At 42.1% G+C, this 13,482-nt stretch overlaps 3 protein-coding genes across 3 annotated transcripts; 2 read left to right on the top strand and 1 right to left on the bottom strand.

Moving 5' to 3' along the window:
* Positions 1 to 2,093: 2,093 nt before the first annotated feature.
* BT62DRAFT_968990 (DNA topoisomerase IV alpha subunit) lies at positions 2,094 to 4,371 on the bottom strand. Its single transcript, XM_043188927.1, has 14 exons — positions 4,301 to 4,371; positions 4,087 to 4,251; positions 3,971 to 4,035; positions 3,852 to 3,918; positions 3,750 to 3,804; positions 3,648 to 3,701; positions 3,509 to 3,595; positions 3,375 to 3,458; positions 3,249 to 3,323; positions 3,123 to 3,190; positions 2,916 to 3,068; positions 2,810 to 2,864; positions 2,711 to 2,757; positions 2,094 to 2,648 (listed from the first exon to the last, which is right to left on the bottom strand). Exons 1-14 carry the CDS (start codon positions 4,357 to 4,359, stop codon positions 2,369 to 2,371), a joined length of 1,314 nt encoding a protein of 437 aa, XP_043039594.1. The 5' UTR covers positions 4,360 to 4,371; the 3' UTR covers positions 2,094 to 2,368.
* Positions 4,372 to 4,504: 133 nt separating this feature from the next.
* On the top strand, positions 4,505 to 6,909 carry BT62DRAFT_1076480 (P-loop containing nucleoside triphosphate hydrolase protein). Its single transcript, XM_043179224.1, has 3 exons — positions 4,505 to 4,820; positions 4,878 to 5,388; positions 5,440 to 6,909. Exons 1-3 carry the CDS (start codon positions 4,526 to 4,528, stop codon positions 6,563 to 6,565), a joined length of 1,932 nt encoding a protein of 643 aa, XP_043039593.1. The 5' UTR covers positions 4,505 to 4,525; the 3' UTR covers positions 6,566 to 6,909.
* A 2,248-nt stretch (positions 6,910 to 9,157) lies between these two features.
* BT62DRAFT_920132 (uncharacterized protein) lies at positions 9,158 to 9,634 on the top strand (the record flags this gene model as incomplete). Its single annotated transcript, XM_043184199.1, has 1 exon — positions 9,158 to 9,634. The coding sequence occupies one exon, from the start codon at positions 9,158 to 9,160 to the stop codon at positions 9,632 to 9,634; it is 477 nt and encodes a 158-aa protein (XP_043039592.1).
* Between the last annotated feature and the right edge of the window lie 3,848 nt (positions 9,635 to 13,482).

The raw sequence follows: 13,482 nt of genomic DNA, 5'->3' as shown, positions 1-13,482 counted from the left end.
GCATGTTTCCAGCAGTTTGCTATTGTTTCACTGCTGACATTTGCCCAAGCATCACAAGCAATAGTTATAGCTTCAAGGAGATCAAGCTTGAAGATTTCAGACTCTCCAAGATCATCAAGATCAAGTGTACAAATACATATAGCATTCTGATAATATGTCTTGAAGCAGTGGATAATACCAGCATCTAGGGGCTGGACATATAAAGTCATATTAGATTCAAAGAACTCCAGCTTTGTGTTATAGAGTGTATAAGTGATAGAATGCCCTCAAAAGTTGTCCAAAGTCAGCAGAATCTGCCACATCTCCTTTTTCATCTTTAAATCAAACATCTTCATCCACTCTGTAAATATTTCACTCATTATCCAGACCTTCTTGTTATTCTGATAATAGAATCTCATTACTGTTGGACTCTTTTTTTTGAAACACTGCAGTTGCTTTAACTTTCCAATGAAAACAACTGGCATTTGCTCACTCCCATCTGCATTCACAGCAAAACATATGGTGATGTGGAACTTGTCCTGTTTCCATCCACTCATAGGACCAGATGCCAAGGTATGATCTAGGATGGCAAAGATGATAAGACCAGATTCATCAATATTCCATCTGTCCTGCATTGCATATTTCACTATAATGCTGTGAAGGCACACACATTCTTTTTCCACTGCCACCATATCCACTGAGCCTGCTTCTCCATGCTGCTGAACCTTCTGAATCTTCCATGTCTTACAGAATGACCTCAACCATCTCTCTTCTTTCAAACACTGATTCTCTGGAATATTCATCAGATTTTCAATCTGATTTCACTTCTCTATCAGCATTGCACCAGTCACAGTCTCATCTTGGAGCTGCATATTCTGATACCAGGATGCAACAGCATGCTTCACATCAGATCAGATGATAATGCAAGACTTTTTGGATGATAGTATATTAGGGTTCTTGTTTGCACACTGTTTGATTTTTGTATGAGATGCCAGTTTGTGTGAAAGAGTTGATTGGGTAAAGAGCAGTGCATCTTCCCTTCAGTTTGCAAAATTGCCACAATGTCAGCATGTCAATGGGAAGGATGATTATCAACATGTTTGAATACTATGAGCCAGTCTCCTGTTGTGAGATGTGGGCAGGAGATCTGCTTTGGAGGCTGAGCCAATGATGTGTACATTGAGACTTTCTTCTTCTGTTTTGTATGCTTATATGGATTTCCAGGTTTAGCATGTGGTTTTCATGTTGGTTCAGGAGGCATGTTTATAGAGATATAGGCTGTACTGCTTTACAATAATTTTTTGTGTGTTTGTCATAGTCTATACAAACAAATTATGTTCTTTATTGTTCTAATATATGCACAATGTTATATTGGCTTACTACAATTTTTGATCTGACAATGCATATTCCTAACTAAAACCATATGCATTATGTGATATGCATTTCTAGTCTATTTCTCTGCTCTCCAACTGCATTCCAGCCTAATCTATATGCAAAGTCAGAATTGTGCATTTTGACATCATGCATTGTGAGATAGTCAACTGTAACTTGTGTTAGAATCAGACATTCTTGACAGTGCAGATTGAGTGCCAAGACATCCAGGAATAGAGTAGGATCTTTTATCTTGGCTAAATTCCAGATGGTTAGTTGGTTGATCAGAAGATGACTTGAGTATAACACTGGTTCAAGCATCTATTCCTAGCTTGAAGAATGCATTCAATGCATTAGATCCTGTGGCATTCATCTAAAAATAAAAGGTAGCTTTAGTGTAATAATGTCAAATATAAAGCATATGACCATTAAATTTTCATTTGCCTAATAATAGCCAGTGAATTTTGCACTTCAAAGCATCATATTAGCCACCAATGATAGACAAGAAGGTGCCACAATACAGTAACATATCCATGCCCATGACACAGATGGCACAAAAACAGAACTGCATCACTGCCCATGACTTTCAAGTCTGATGAATGTGACATCATGAAAGAATGCTCTTCCTTAGCCTCAAGGTAAAAATTCAAAGAATCAGAGTTGTATTGGCTATTGAAATGCCAAGGCAGCACCTCCAACAATGATATTGAATGTAAAGAGATCCATGATATGAGCAGGTGAGTCCTAGCCACCAGAGGACTGCCGAAAAGGTTCTGATTATATGGACACCTTGTGGATCCTATTGTCTGTCCAATTACATGGGGACCATCTCGATTCTACGAGGTCTCAACTGAAGCCAGGAGTATCATATGCAAGCGAAGTTGTGTTCTCTGTTTTCAGGATATTCAACGGCAAAAACCACGAAGCTCCATCACCGAGACCCCAGATATTACATTCCATCAGCCGTTCGGCAGAGAAGCAAAGTAGGTAGAATAAGCAGCAGCTATAAGAAGTCACATTATGAATTGTTTGCGGAAGATACGAAGCTCGTAATCTTGGTGATCAAATATTGGAGAAGAGGTGGATGTAAGTTGATTGAAGGACCTGAGGAACGAGGAAGATGGTCTGGAGCAAGCTCGGGAAAAGAACAACCAGAGGCAGCTGTAGGAGTCTCGCTCGGGTCGTTAGAAGAAACACCAGGAAAAGTTGCACTGGCAGGAGAAGCGTCTGCGTTGCCGGTGTAGAGGATCTCTATCTCAGCTTTCCGACGACTGTGAAGCATATGCATGAGCTCTTTCCTATGAACGGAATGGCTTGTCAGAAGTCGTTAGAACGCGAATACACTGATTGATGAGCGAACCTCCATTTCTTCGGTATATTCGTCGGGCGGCGGAGCATCTCGAATGCCTTCAGTAAAAGTTACAAAGGCAAAGGAGACATACTAGGATGTAGAACAGACCTTCTTCTCATCATGTTTGCTGATAGGAATGAGCGCGTCGCGGTCGATACCCAGACTAGTTCCAGATATTAGCATTTGCAAAATCCACGATTCAGAGCTGACGAACGGCGCTAGCTCACTCGACCACAGGCCGAGCCATTTGATACGTTCAGCAGCGAGCTTGAAATTTTCGTGCTGAAGAGCACGGCTTCCGTATTTGTAAACAGATAAGATGTCGATACCAAAGGCATCGCCGTCGACTAACGCCATGATAGGGACACTAAATGACTGAAGGGTTCAAAGCTTGGCTCTAGGGGCACGCAAAAATTCGGACCTTGAAGGTAGGTTGTCTGAGAGTGTTTTGACCAGGTGGCGTGTGGCCATGTCGGGGTATCCTTTACCCTACAGTGAGTGACATTCAGCGAAAGGCGAGAGATGAAAGTTGAGAAAAAATCTTGACGGTGATCATCAAGCCTCGTCCCGGTACAGATGGGTGTTTGGTTAGCTGAAAGCGACATAGATGTTGAAATATGGCCTAGATGGGATGGATAGGCCTCTAAGATACGGCGAGGAAAAACACACATACATCTTTCTCAACAATGAGGACCCATGATATCTCTTCTGTCAAACTGAACGTCTGGATGTCTTCGCCAACGGGTATCAGAAATCCCTGTATTCGGAAGGTCAGCAGGTTTGGGAATTTCTGGCGATGCATCCTACGTCGGTATCACTAGGACACAGAGTGGTTCCGCTATTGAGATGGAATGTCAGGGATGAACTGCAAATTAGTCCTTTTGACGTGGCTCGCTTGGAGTAGAAGTCGTCACTTTGATAGGTCAGGATTGTTTGCGGGACGTACGACGTTAAGTTGGGATCTTTCGAGGTCGAATGTGGCAGCAAGGTCATCGACGAGCTGTGGATTGGAGATGTACTCAGTTGATGACAAGGACTATACACGAACGTTGTCAACGACTCGCTGAGTCTTCAACAGCGGTACGTCCTTGTAGTAGATATCGCTACAAGACCTTTGAATGGAAGCACTTGCGATGAGATGCTCAAATACCGCTTGGTAACAGGAACGCTGCTAACAACGGATTCATGCATGCTATCAAGGACGTGGAAGAGCTGGGCTGGGAGGGCCCGAGTTGGCGTGGTATAGAGCATAGAGACAGAGGGACATACCAAACGGCCGTGCACTGCCCATGGTACATTTTCGTGGATAAGAGATGTATTTCGTGTCTGTGATCCTGAATGGACGAATCAGTGTGCCGATCTTGAGTGGTGCCGCTGTGCTATACCCGAGTTGCGTGCGTTTGATCCTATCAGCCAGCTGCAGTCTGATTATGGAGCTCATTTTCCTAGGAGAGTCATCTTCTGAGGAGCTCTCGTCGTCGAACACTTGGTCCAACTGCTTCAGGAAGGATATTGCCATGTTTTCCATTGCTTGAATCGCGTCCGGCGATCTGAAAGATGTCTTGGACTAAATCAGAGGCTTCGAAAACTGATACGTACCCAAGTTCGTCGTCTTCCTCTATTTCTACGTCTTCACTGGCGAGTATTTGGGAGTCCATGGCAGTCGCCAGAAGGAAAAGGACGTGACCATCACGCCAGACACGTGCTCTACGCGTCGCGTCTCGCGTTATTTACGGATGGTGATGGCGGAGATTGAATGCAAATGTCAAAATGTTTTGTTTGGCAGAGCACTCTCTACTACCACCAACATCGACATCGACGGCGATGCAGACCCCACGCTCAATGCAGCTATCGATCCTTGGCAAGCGCACTCATCGTAGTGAGCTGTCGTCACCCTCGAACTGCGAGCAGCTGCAGACACCAGTCCCGACTCCCAATCCCAAACGCCCCAAGACGACAAAAACCATACTCGATGGCGACGACAACAAGGAAAATATTCCCCCGTATCTCATTCAGGCGGTCAACGTGTATTCATCATCACCAATCTCAGTCAGAGCTGCGCGTGCCCTCAGGAGGACATCGACTGAAGCTGCTATTGCTTCGTCGCGCCGTCGGCCATGTGCGTCCACTCTTTCCTCTCTGTTTTCCGTGTTCTTAATTCTGCCACTTCGTCTAGTGCTGCCAGAGAGGCGCGCATCTACATCGTCGTTGATTCCTCCTTCAACGCCCATAGCACAATTAATCATATCAACACCACCACCTACCCCTCCCTCACTTTTACCTATTCATGCCCGAGCTCGCGCCTTGCTTCGTGCTACATGCGATTGTATAGGCGATATGCCAGGGCGCGAGAGGGAACGCTCAGTTATCCGAGATTTCATTACCACATGTCCTGCGACTTCCCACAGCAGAGATCAATGGTCTAGTCTGTACATTTCCGGGTCGCCTGGCACAGGAAAGACAGCCCTCGTCAATTCTCTCATCCAATCTCTTGGTACCAGCTTGGACGGGATGAAGGTCGTTACGGTGAACTGCATGGCCCTTGAAAATGTTGAAGCTTTGTGGGAGCGACTGTCCGAGGAACTTCTAGGGCCCTCCAAACGGAAACGGTCCAGGAAGATTATTAAGGGAAAAGGGAAGGGGAGGGAGACCCTAGAAGATATTTTGTCCAGTCTTGACAACAAATGGTATGTCGGTTTATTACCTCTTTCTTTAGCAATGACTCATCTCTACCATAGCCTTCTGGTATTAGACGAGTTGGATCATATAGCCGCCACCTCACAGTCCTTATCGGCCGTGTTCTCCCTTCCCGCATGCAATTCCTTTGCCCTATGCGTCATCGGCATTGCCAACACTCACACTCTTACATCATCGACAGCCTCATTCTCTTCATCTGTGCAGACACTCCACTTCCCTCCTTATACACCTGCGCAGCTCTTACTGATTGTTCAGGCACGACTGGCTCCCCTGTACGACGCCGAATCTGCCGAGGAAGCCCAGAAGCTACTTCCTGCCGCACCTCTTGCATTGTTGACGAAGAAAGTCGCTGCGTTGACAGGGGACGTACGAAGTCTCTTCGAGATTTTGCGGGGAGCCATTGATATTGCTGTGACGCCGGATACATCCAAGGGCGTTCAATCCTCTTTGGGTTTTTCTGTTACACCCGCACATATTCTTGGGGCCCTCAAGGCGCATGGTCCATTGAACAAGGTGTCGTCACCCGCCGCGTCCTCGGCAACTGCACGGTCATGTAGCAGCGAAATTGCCACCAAGGTCAGGTCCTTGGGTCTCCAAGCGCGACTCGTGCTTCTTTCGGTCCTTCTGTCTTCGAAACGGACGGACGCTGGATTACCTCTTACGACGTCTACTTCGTCGTCACCTACTAAGCGTTCTCAGTCATCGCCACGTCTTTCAGTAGTGCCAAGTGTAGAGACGTCCCAGTTACATGTTTTCTATTCTGCTGTCTTAAGACGCAGTGACAGCAATGTTTTCGTGCCTGTGTCCCGCAGCGAATTTGGAGATGTTGTCAGTATGTTGGAAGGTTTTGGCTTGGTATCCATGATGTTCGTCCATAGATCTAAAGGGGGCAAGCACTCGTTTACCAGGAGCACATCCTTTATGCAGGGTATGCCAAAGAATGTCGTATCTGGGAACGTCCGACTTGCTGCAGGTGTTTGGCCCGAGGAAGTCCTGAGAGGCATGGGTATTGGAGCATCAGAGACATTGGTATCTGATGGTGTCATAGAGGAGGAAGTGTCTGCTCTCTGGCGACAAGAGCTCTCCAGGCTGGAAAGAGACAGGAAGAATGCTGAGGCCAAAGATAAGCAGGATCTGCATTTCACTAATGCTACGGAAGATGATTAATCTTGATTTGTTTTGTTATGTGCTTATTTCCTATTTTGCTTGCATACTATCCACCATTGTCATTTCCTTTGCATTTGTTTCACTTTTCTTGTTCTGTTGGTTTTGATACTAGTTGTTTTGTATGCTATTTTGACACTAACCCAAAGTTTTGATATAGCAATGTTAGAGGGAAGTGTGGAAGACTGCTGTTATGAGTTGTTCCACGGCCCGATACTTTGACCTGATGTTTTTCCCTCTTTCCCCCGTCTCCTGGTTTAGTCCATATTTGTTATTCCTACTGTATATATATATAAGCCAGTACACATATTGTAGCTAGAGGTTTTTGCAATTGACCAAGCCTTTACACCTGTCAGTGACTGCATGAGCCTTTCATGAGAGAAGTGACTTTTGCCATCCTCTCATATTTTTGACAGCTCCATTGGCTTAATCTTTGCTTTTATCTTTTTCTCTCTCTCATCTGTGCTTTTCTCTCTAAACTCTCTATATCTCTCTTCATCGATATCTGGACCCCCTATGGCTTGATCACCTAAGGACATTCTGACTTCAACACCAATATCTAATTTTCTCTTTACTTCTTGGTTTCTTAGGATGTCGCATTACCCTTTGTGCAGCCATCACAACACCACTGTTGTGCCAGCTACACCAGGGATGGACAGTCCTTTATCTCAGTTATCAGGTGAGTTGTTACCAACAGACTTTGATACTAAAAATGTGGCAGATTCTAGTGCTGCAAGCACTCAGGATGCTACCCCTGTTCTAGCTGCAAGCCATGTTCCAGTGTCTGGTGCTACAGCACTGAGAAACCTTCCTCTTGCCCATGCACAAGCAGAGAAAGAGGATTCAAATCACTCAGAGAAATTGGAGGATGTCAGTTTCAAGGGAAATCCAACCACAGTGATGTGCTTGGTGACAGCTAAGTGACTAAGAGAGGTGAATGAGGAATGAACTCTCAAACACCAACACATAACCACTCAATACACAATCACCAAATACAGTTGAGGTTGGTTGTTTCGAGTATGATAGAAGCACTCTTGCAGTCTTAAGTAAAATCAGAGAAAGAGTCAATAAAGACAGTTATTCAACTCTATCTTGCTTTCAAAGATGCAATACTCATGAGAGTAGTTTATAGCAATGTTTAAGTATAATTAGGACTTAGAATCAATGCAAAATTGCACTCTAAATCAACTTAGAATATTCCAAAACCCAATGAACTCTGAAACCCAAATACTAAGTCTATCAAGCACTTAGGCCTGACTAGCTGCACTCTTGGCTGGCTAGCAGTTCTCAAAACTGAAGAACTTGTATTCTGACACTGAAACCCTTATAGTTTGGAACCCAAATTAATCCAAAACCCAAAATACAGTTATTATTCCAATCTAATCCTCTCTAAGTGACAAAGCAACTTAAATAAATCACTAAGTTGAAGCAGAACTCAAAATCCATTGTCCCAGGGACTAGCTACAGTGGGCTAGAAGGCCTGAACATGGGGGTGGGTCGCTTGCTTGCTATTTTCCCCCCATTCCCTTCTTTTATACACCAACAACAGGTATAGAATCTATAAATAAAGCAATTCAAAATAATATTTCTTCTGTTTAAAGCTGAATCACATCATTGTTCTGGAATGGTGGCACTCCTGGACTTCTCTAGGCTTGCCCAGACTCACCTGGCCACCACACAGCTTTATTTTAAGCCTACAGTGCCTGTGGGTATCTAACTCCTTTCTGTCTACTCAAAGTTTTAATTCTCTGAGTTATTCTTAGTAGCTCAATTGATCAGACCCGGTCAGGCCCAGTCAACCGGTCCTATCCACTCTATTCCTCTCAATTCTAAGTCTCTTAGGTCACCTGATACTTAGAAAATTTGGACTTAGGCATTTGAGTCAAAACTCAGAGTGCTAGCCACAGATCATTGGATATCTCTTCTTACTGCTTCTGGATGATGCTATCTCTACTCAATACTCCACAACTAGCTATGGTATTATACCCCTAGCTGTCTTAGAATATACTTATCTTAGTGGCATATAGAATTGGCCCCATTTGAGATACCATTTCTAAGTTCAACTTGGACTTAGTATTTTTCAAGGTGTGGTGCCAAACTTTTCTAAGTTCAAACCTGACTTAGGATTTTATCCTTAGGCCATGTTATTTTTACAAAGTCCAATTTGGACTTAGTATTGGTGACTAGCATGACTATCAGCTCAGAGCCTCAGCCATAGTCCTCTACTGGCTAATGATCCTTAGTTACTAGCATATTCTAGTGTGTTATGCAGAATTTGCAAATTATAGGGCTGGACATGTAGCCTGCATATCAATGGAAGTTTCAGATAATGATTTGTCCTGTAGTGATGTAGATAATAGAAATGATTATGAATCATCTACATCTTCTATCTTTGAGAAAGCATCCTATAGTACAGATGCAGAAGAATCTAATAGAATGGCAAGACCTGCAAGGTTTTATCATACTCAGAGTCTTGATGATCTGGGAAAATGTGAAGTTCATTTTGGAAGACTACACAAAGGAAGAAAGCTCATGAAGGAACAGCTCTCTACCATTGATGTGGCTGAATGAAATTTGACAACTGCACAGCAAGAAATGCTTGCCAAACATCAGAACAAGCTGATGGAAGACAAGGGCCAAGAGCAACCTACTGCATCTCAGACTCCAATAGCTACATCTGGACCCAGCTCTTACATTGCTAAAGGAAAATTTGTCGACCACAATCAGGAGATTGATGACACTGAATTAGATGTCGAGGCACAATATGAGGCTCTTGAAACATGGAATCAGGCTCGAGACATCAATCAAGAAGTCTCTGAAGGCAATGTGTCCTATTTGGAGGTTTGTCCAGAGGTTGAAGATGGTTTTATGACTGTCAGAAAGTCTTCTAAGCATAACAAACAGAAAGAAAGACCTCAGAGATTAAAACCAAAGACAAAGGTTCACAAAACAGGCTGCTATGATGCTCTTGAGATAGAAGAAACATCAGACAAAGATTCTGAGTCAGATTTAGAGGCAGAGTCTCAATCAAAAAAGGCACCCTCTAAGACAAGTGCAAAATCTTCAAAATGAAAGACTGTCAGATCATTGACTAATCATAGGATGAGGAACATCATACAAGAACAGTTGAAGACACCTTTAAATAGCCAACATGGGTCTACTTGCCCTGTGGATCAGCTACCATCTGATAGCTTCTTGGCTGATGTGTTAGATATTAGCAAATCAAAGAAGAAGTGAAAGGTCTCATCTGAGTGCAAAAAGAAACTCAATAAGAAAAAGCTTGAGAAACAGAAGTATAAGCACCATGCTAGTTCCTCTAACTCTGAATCATCAGAGTCTACTCTCAGTAATGAGTCCAACTCAGATTCAGACTCTAATTATTCAGGATCTTTTCTATCAGACAATAGTTCCTCAAGCACTGGTTCAAGCTTATTGAGCTCAAGTAGCAGTGATGCAAGTGATGAGTCAGATGCATCAGATAACTCTGAGCCATCCAATCATAGACATTGACACCATCATCATCATACTAGAAGGCATGGTTTCTATTGGCATAAGCATAGAAGTCTAAAACATCACTGCAAAAGATTGATTTGACTAATACCTCCTACACCATATGATAATACAGCTGATGGTGAAAAATTCCATTGTGAATTGACCCAATTCTGCAAAGAAGGTCAGGTTTCAAAGGATGAACAGGTATTTCTGGCATCACATTACCTGAAAGGAAAGGCATTATCTTTCTTCATTCAGAAGGTTTCAAAAAACTATGCAGAATGAACATTGATAGACTTCTTGTAAGGAAGCTTTAATTCATGCTTCCCTTTAAATTACTGAAGTCAGCAATGGGATAAAATAAAGAAGTGCTATCAGAATGATCATACTATTTCAGAATATGTTTATGAGCTGGAAATCTTATATAGCCTTGTTGGCATGACAAGCAAGCATGAGTGTATTATCAAGCTTTGAGACAGATTCCATAGAGAGATGCAGCATGAACTCTATCAAGCAAAGCTCAATAAAGAGGTTCATAGCTGGCACTGTATTGTTGAAGAGGCTGAACTCATTGAAATGGCTGATCTTGAATTTACACCTCAAAGCACCAAGGAAAAGAAGCCATCACAGGGAGGTTCTGGAAACAGCAATAACCACAGAAATAGTGAGCATACATCTAAGAAATATAAGTCTGGTAATAGTCATTTGAAAGGATATTCTCATGAAAAGAATGGACCTTGCAAGGGAGGATCTAACTTGTATAGTCAGTCATCAAGCTACAATCAATCCTCATCATCTTCCAGAGGTAATAAGCCATTGAACAGAGGGTGCAATAGTGGAAGCAAGTCTATCACAAATTCTAGCTCTGAAAATAAACTATTAGAAAGCAAGAAGGCAGAACTTGTCACTGCAAATAAGTGCTTTAGATGTGAAGAAGTGAGACATATGGATAGAAATTGTTCTCACAATAGCACAGTGAAGTCAAGTAACAAAATGGAGCCACCAGGCTTCTCAGCACATGGTATATATTATGACTTGACAGATGATCACCAGCTTCAAAATTTGGTAGAGACAACTGAAACAGTTGATCACATTTCAATTGAAATGATGTTCATGTCTATTAAACAAGACAGTCAGTCTCAGAATGATAATCTATTTGACAAAGACATTCCAAATCTTGAATCTGTTTCAGAAACTGATGATTCTGGAAGCTCAGACTATGAAACTGATGGCAAGTGGATTTCACAAGTGCTTACTGAGCTCTACATATCACCTATCAAATCTGAAAATGATATCACATCTTCAGATTCTAGCTCTGATAATTCTGTCAAACTAGAATTAGATGATCTAGAGACATTTATCTATGATTTTGGAAGTATTGAATGCAATGAAGCCTTACTGATGCCTAGGATTGAGAACTTTGCTTATCCATAGTCTAAAGAGAATATCTGCACAAGAGATCATAATGATAAACCTATGTATTGCTGAGCTGATAATGCTAAGGATGTCTATGGATATCCTGAGACAGACTATACTAACTTCATACTATGGCAGGAGGTGGATTCAAAGTGGTGACCTAATACAATTAGCAATCTACATTAATATGCTGCTGAAATATGCTTAAACCATGATGCATCTTACTCTGGTGATGAGTTACACTGGAGTGCAGTAAGCTCCTACTATTTTGGAGTATTTTGCCTGAATCAGGAGACTTTCACCATTGCAGATACTGAGTCAGAACATGGAGAACTCACCATATCTGCTTCACTGTTACAAAATCCAAAGTTTCATATTGGTGTATAGTATGCAAAACAGCATGCTAGGTTGTTGGCATTATTATATAACTCTACAGAGTGGTACCATAATTCATCCAAAATTAGAGATACAATAGTGCAAGGCATGCATTTTATTCTGAGTCATGGTATTAGTATGTATCCAGATCTGAAGGAATTAGGCTATGAAAGCCCAATCTCACCATATGATAGATTCCAGGTTTCTCATAAGACATCAAACAGAAATCAGATTATGATTACTGATCAGATGAACCTTGCTATCCTTTATATTGATGCTATACAGCTTGAAAACCCATATTTTGATGCAATCAAATGGCTTGCAAAGAACCTGAATGCATTCATAGCAAGGCAATATGAGTCCTTACTACTAGATGAGCTTTATTTTGAGAAGCTTAAGCAGAAAGAAGCTATTAAAGTTTGCTCAGAGCAGTAGCACATGCAATGAATAGAAAATGTACTTGCTGAAGCTCTTGAAACTAAGCTACATGAGAACCAACCTTATCCAGGGGATTCCCAGAAACCCCATGGACACCTTCGGTTCACACTATGGGACTCTAAAGCAGACCATCAGTTTAAATGGATTGACTATGACTGCAGTCTAGGAGGAGAAGTTTCTTATAAATGGGTACTGAATCCACAGTTCAGTCTCAGAGAATTCTGGGGACAATAATTAGCCATGTTTGACAATGTACTGATATTCCAAGATATGGATTACCCTCAGATGGGCCACCCACTTGCCACCACAGTTTGAAAGTCCTTAATAAGGCATGTACCATTTATTTCAGATCAGTGAGACTTAAAACATAAAGTTCAGTATATTGTGTACCCAAATCCACAGCAACTGACACAGGAATACATCATTGATGATGTATACCGAGAGTTCAAGACCTCAGTAACAATCAAGAACTTGATGAACCCAAACTTCAACCTTTCAAACTGGTATAGAAAGAAGCTTAATCAAGCCTATAAAGATCTTCTTCAGCACCTTTGAGATCCTGTTGAGTATGAATTCTTATCATTTCTATTCTTGCAGTCAGTAGAGATGAATGAATTTGAGTGAAAACTTGACATGACAGTTGCTAGAGCTGATAGTTACTTGCATCTAATGCATGGAAACTTGCAGTGGAAAGAGTGAAATTGCTACACTCATATTATGAGCATAGCAGGCATTCAGATTGAACCTAAGATATACTCAGCTATTCAGCAACATGCAGCAGTGGTCAAGAATATTGCCCAAATAGTACCTCATCCTTTGGTTATCATTGTTGAGATTAATGGTAAACTATGTTGAGCATTGATCAACACTGGCTCACTGGGGGACTTTATGTCCACTCAGCTTGCAGACCAGCTGAAAGTGTTCAAAACATACCTGCCAACTCCAATTCCCTTGCATCTTGCAGTACAAGGTTCATGTTCTAAGATTCTATATAGAACTAAGGTTCAATTTAAATATCAAGGTATTAAAGCAGAACATTACTTTGATATAGTGAACCTCTCAGGGTATGATTTAGTACTAGGCACACCATGGTTGTACCAGCATAATGTACATATTAGCTTTAATCCTTCTTCCATTGAAATAGAAAGCAGCATGGTATTGCCTATGGAAGGTGATAATATAAGCCAACTCTGATCCCA

The sequence above is a fragment of the Guyanagaster necrorhizus genome, assembly GCF_019112545.1.
Source record: "Guyanagaster necrorhizus MCA 3950 unplaced genomic scaffold BT62scaffold_13, whole genome shotgun sequence".
NCBI lineage: Eukaryota > Fungi > Basidiomycota > Agaricomycetes > Agaricales > Physalacriaceae > Guyanagaster > Guyanagaster necrorhizus.
This window is presented reverse-complemented; position numbering and strand designations above follow the sequence as displayed.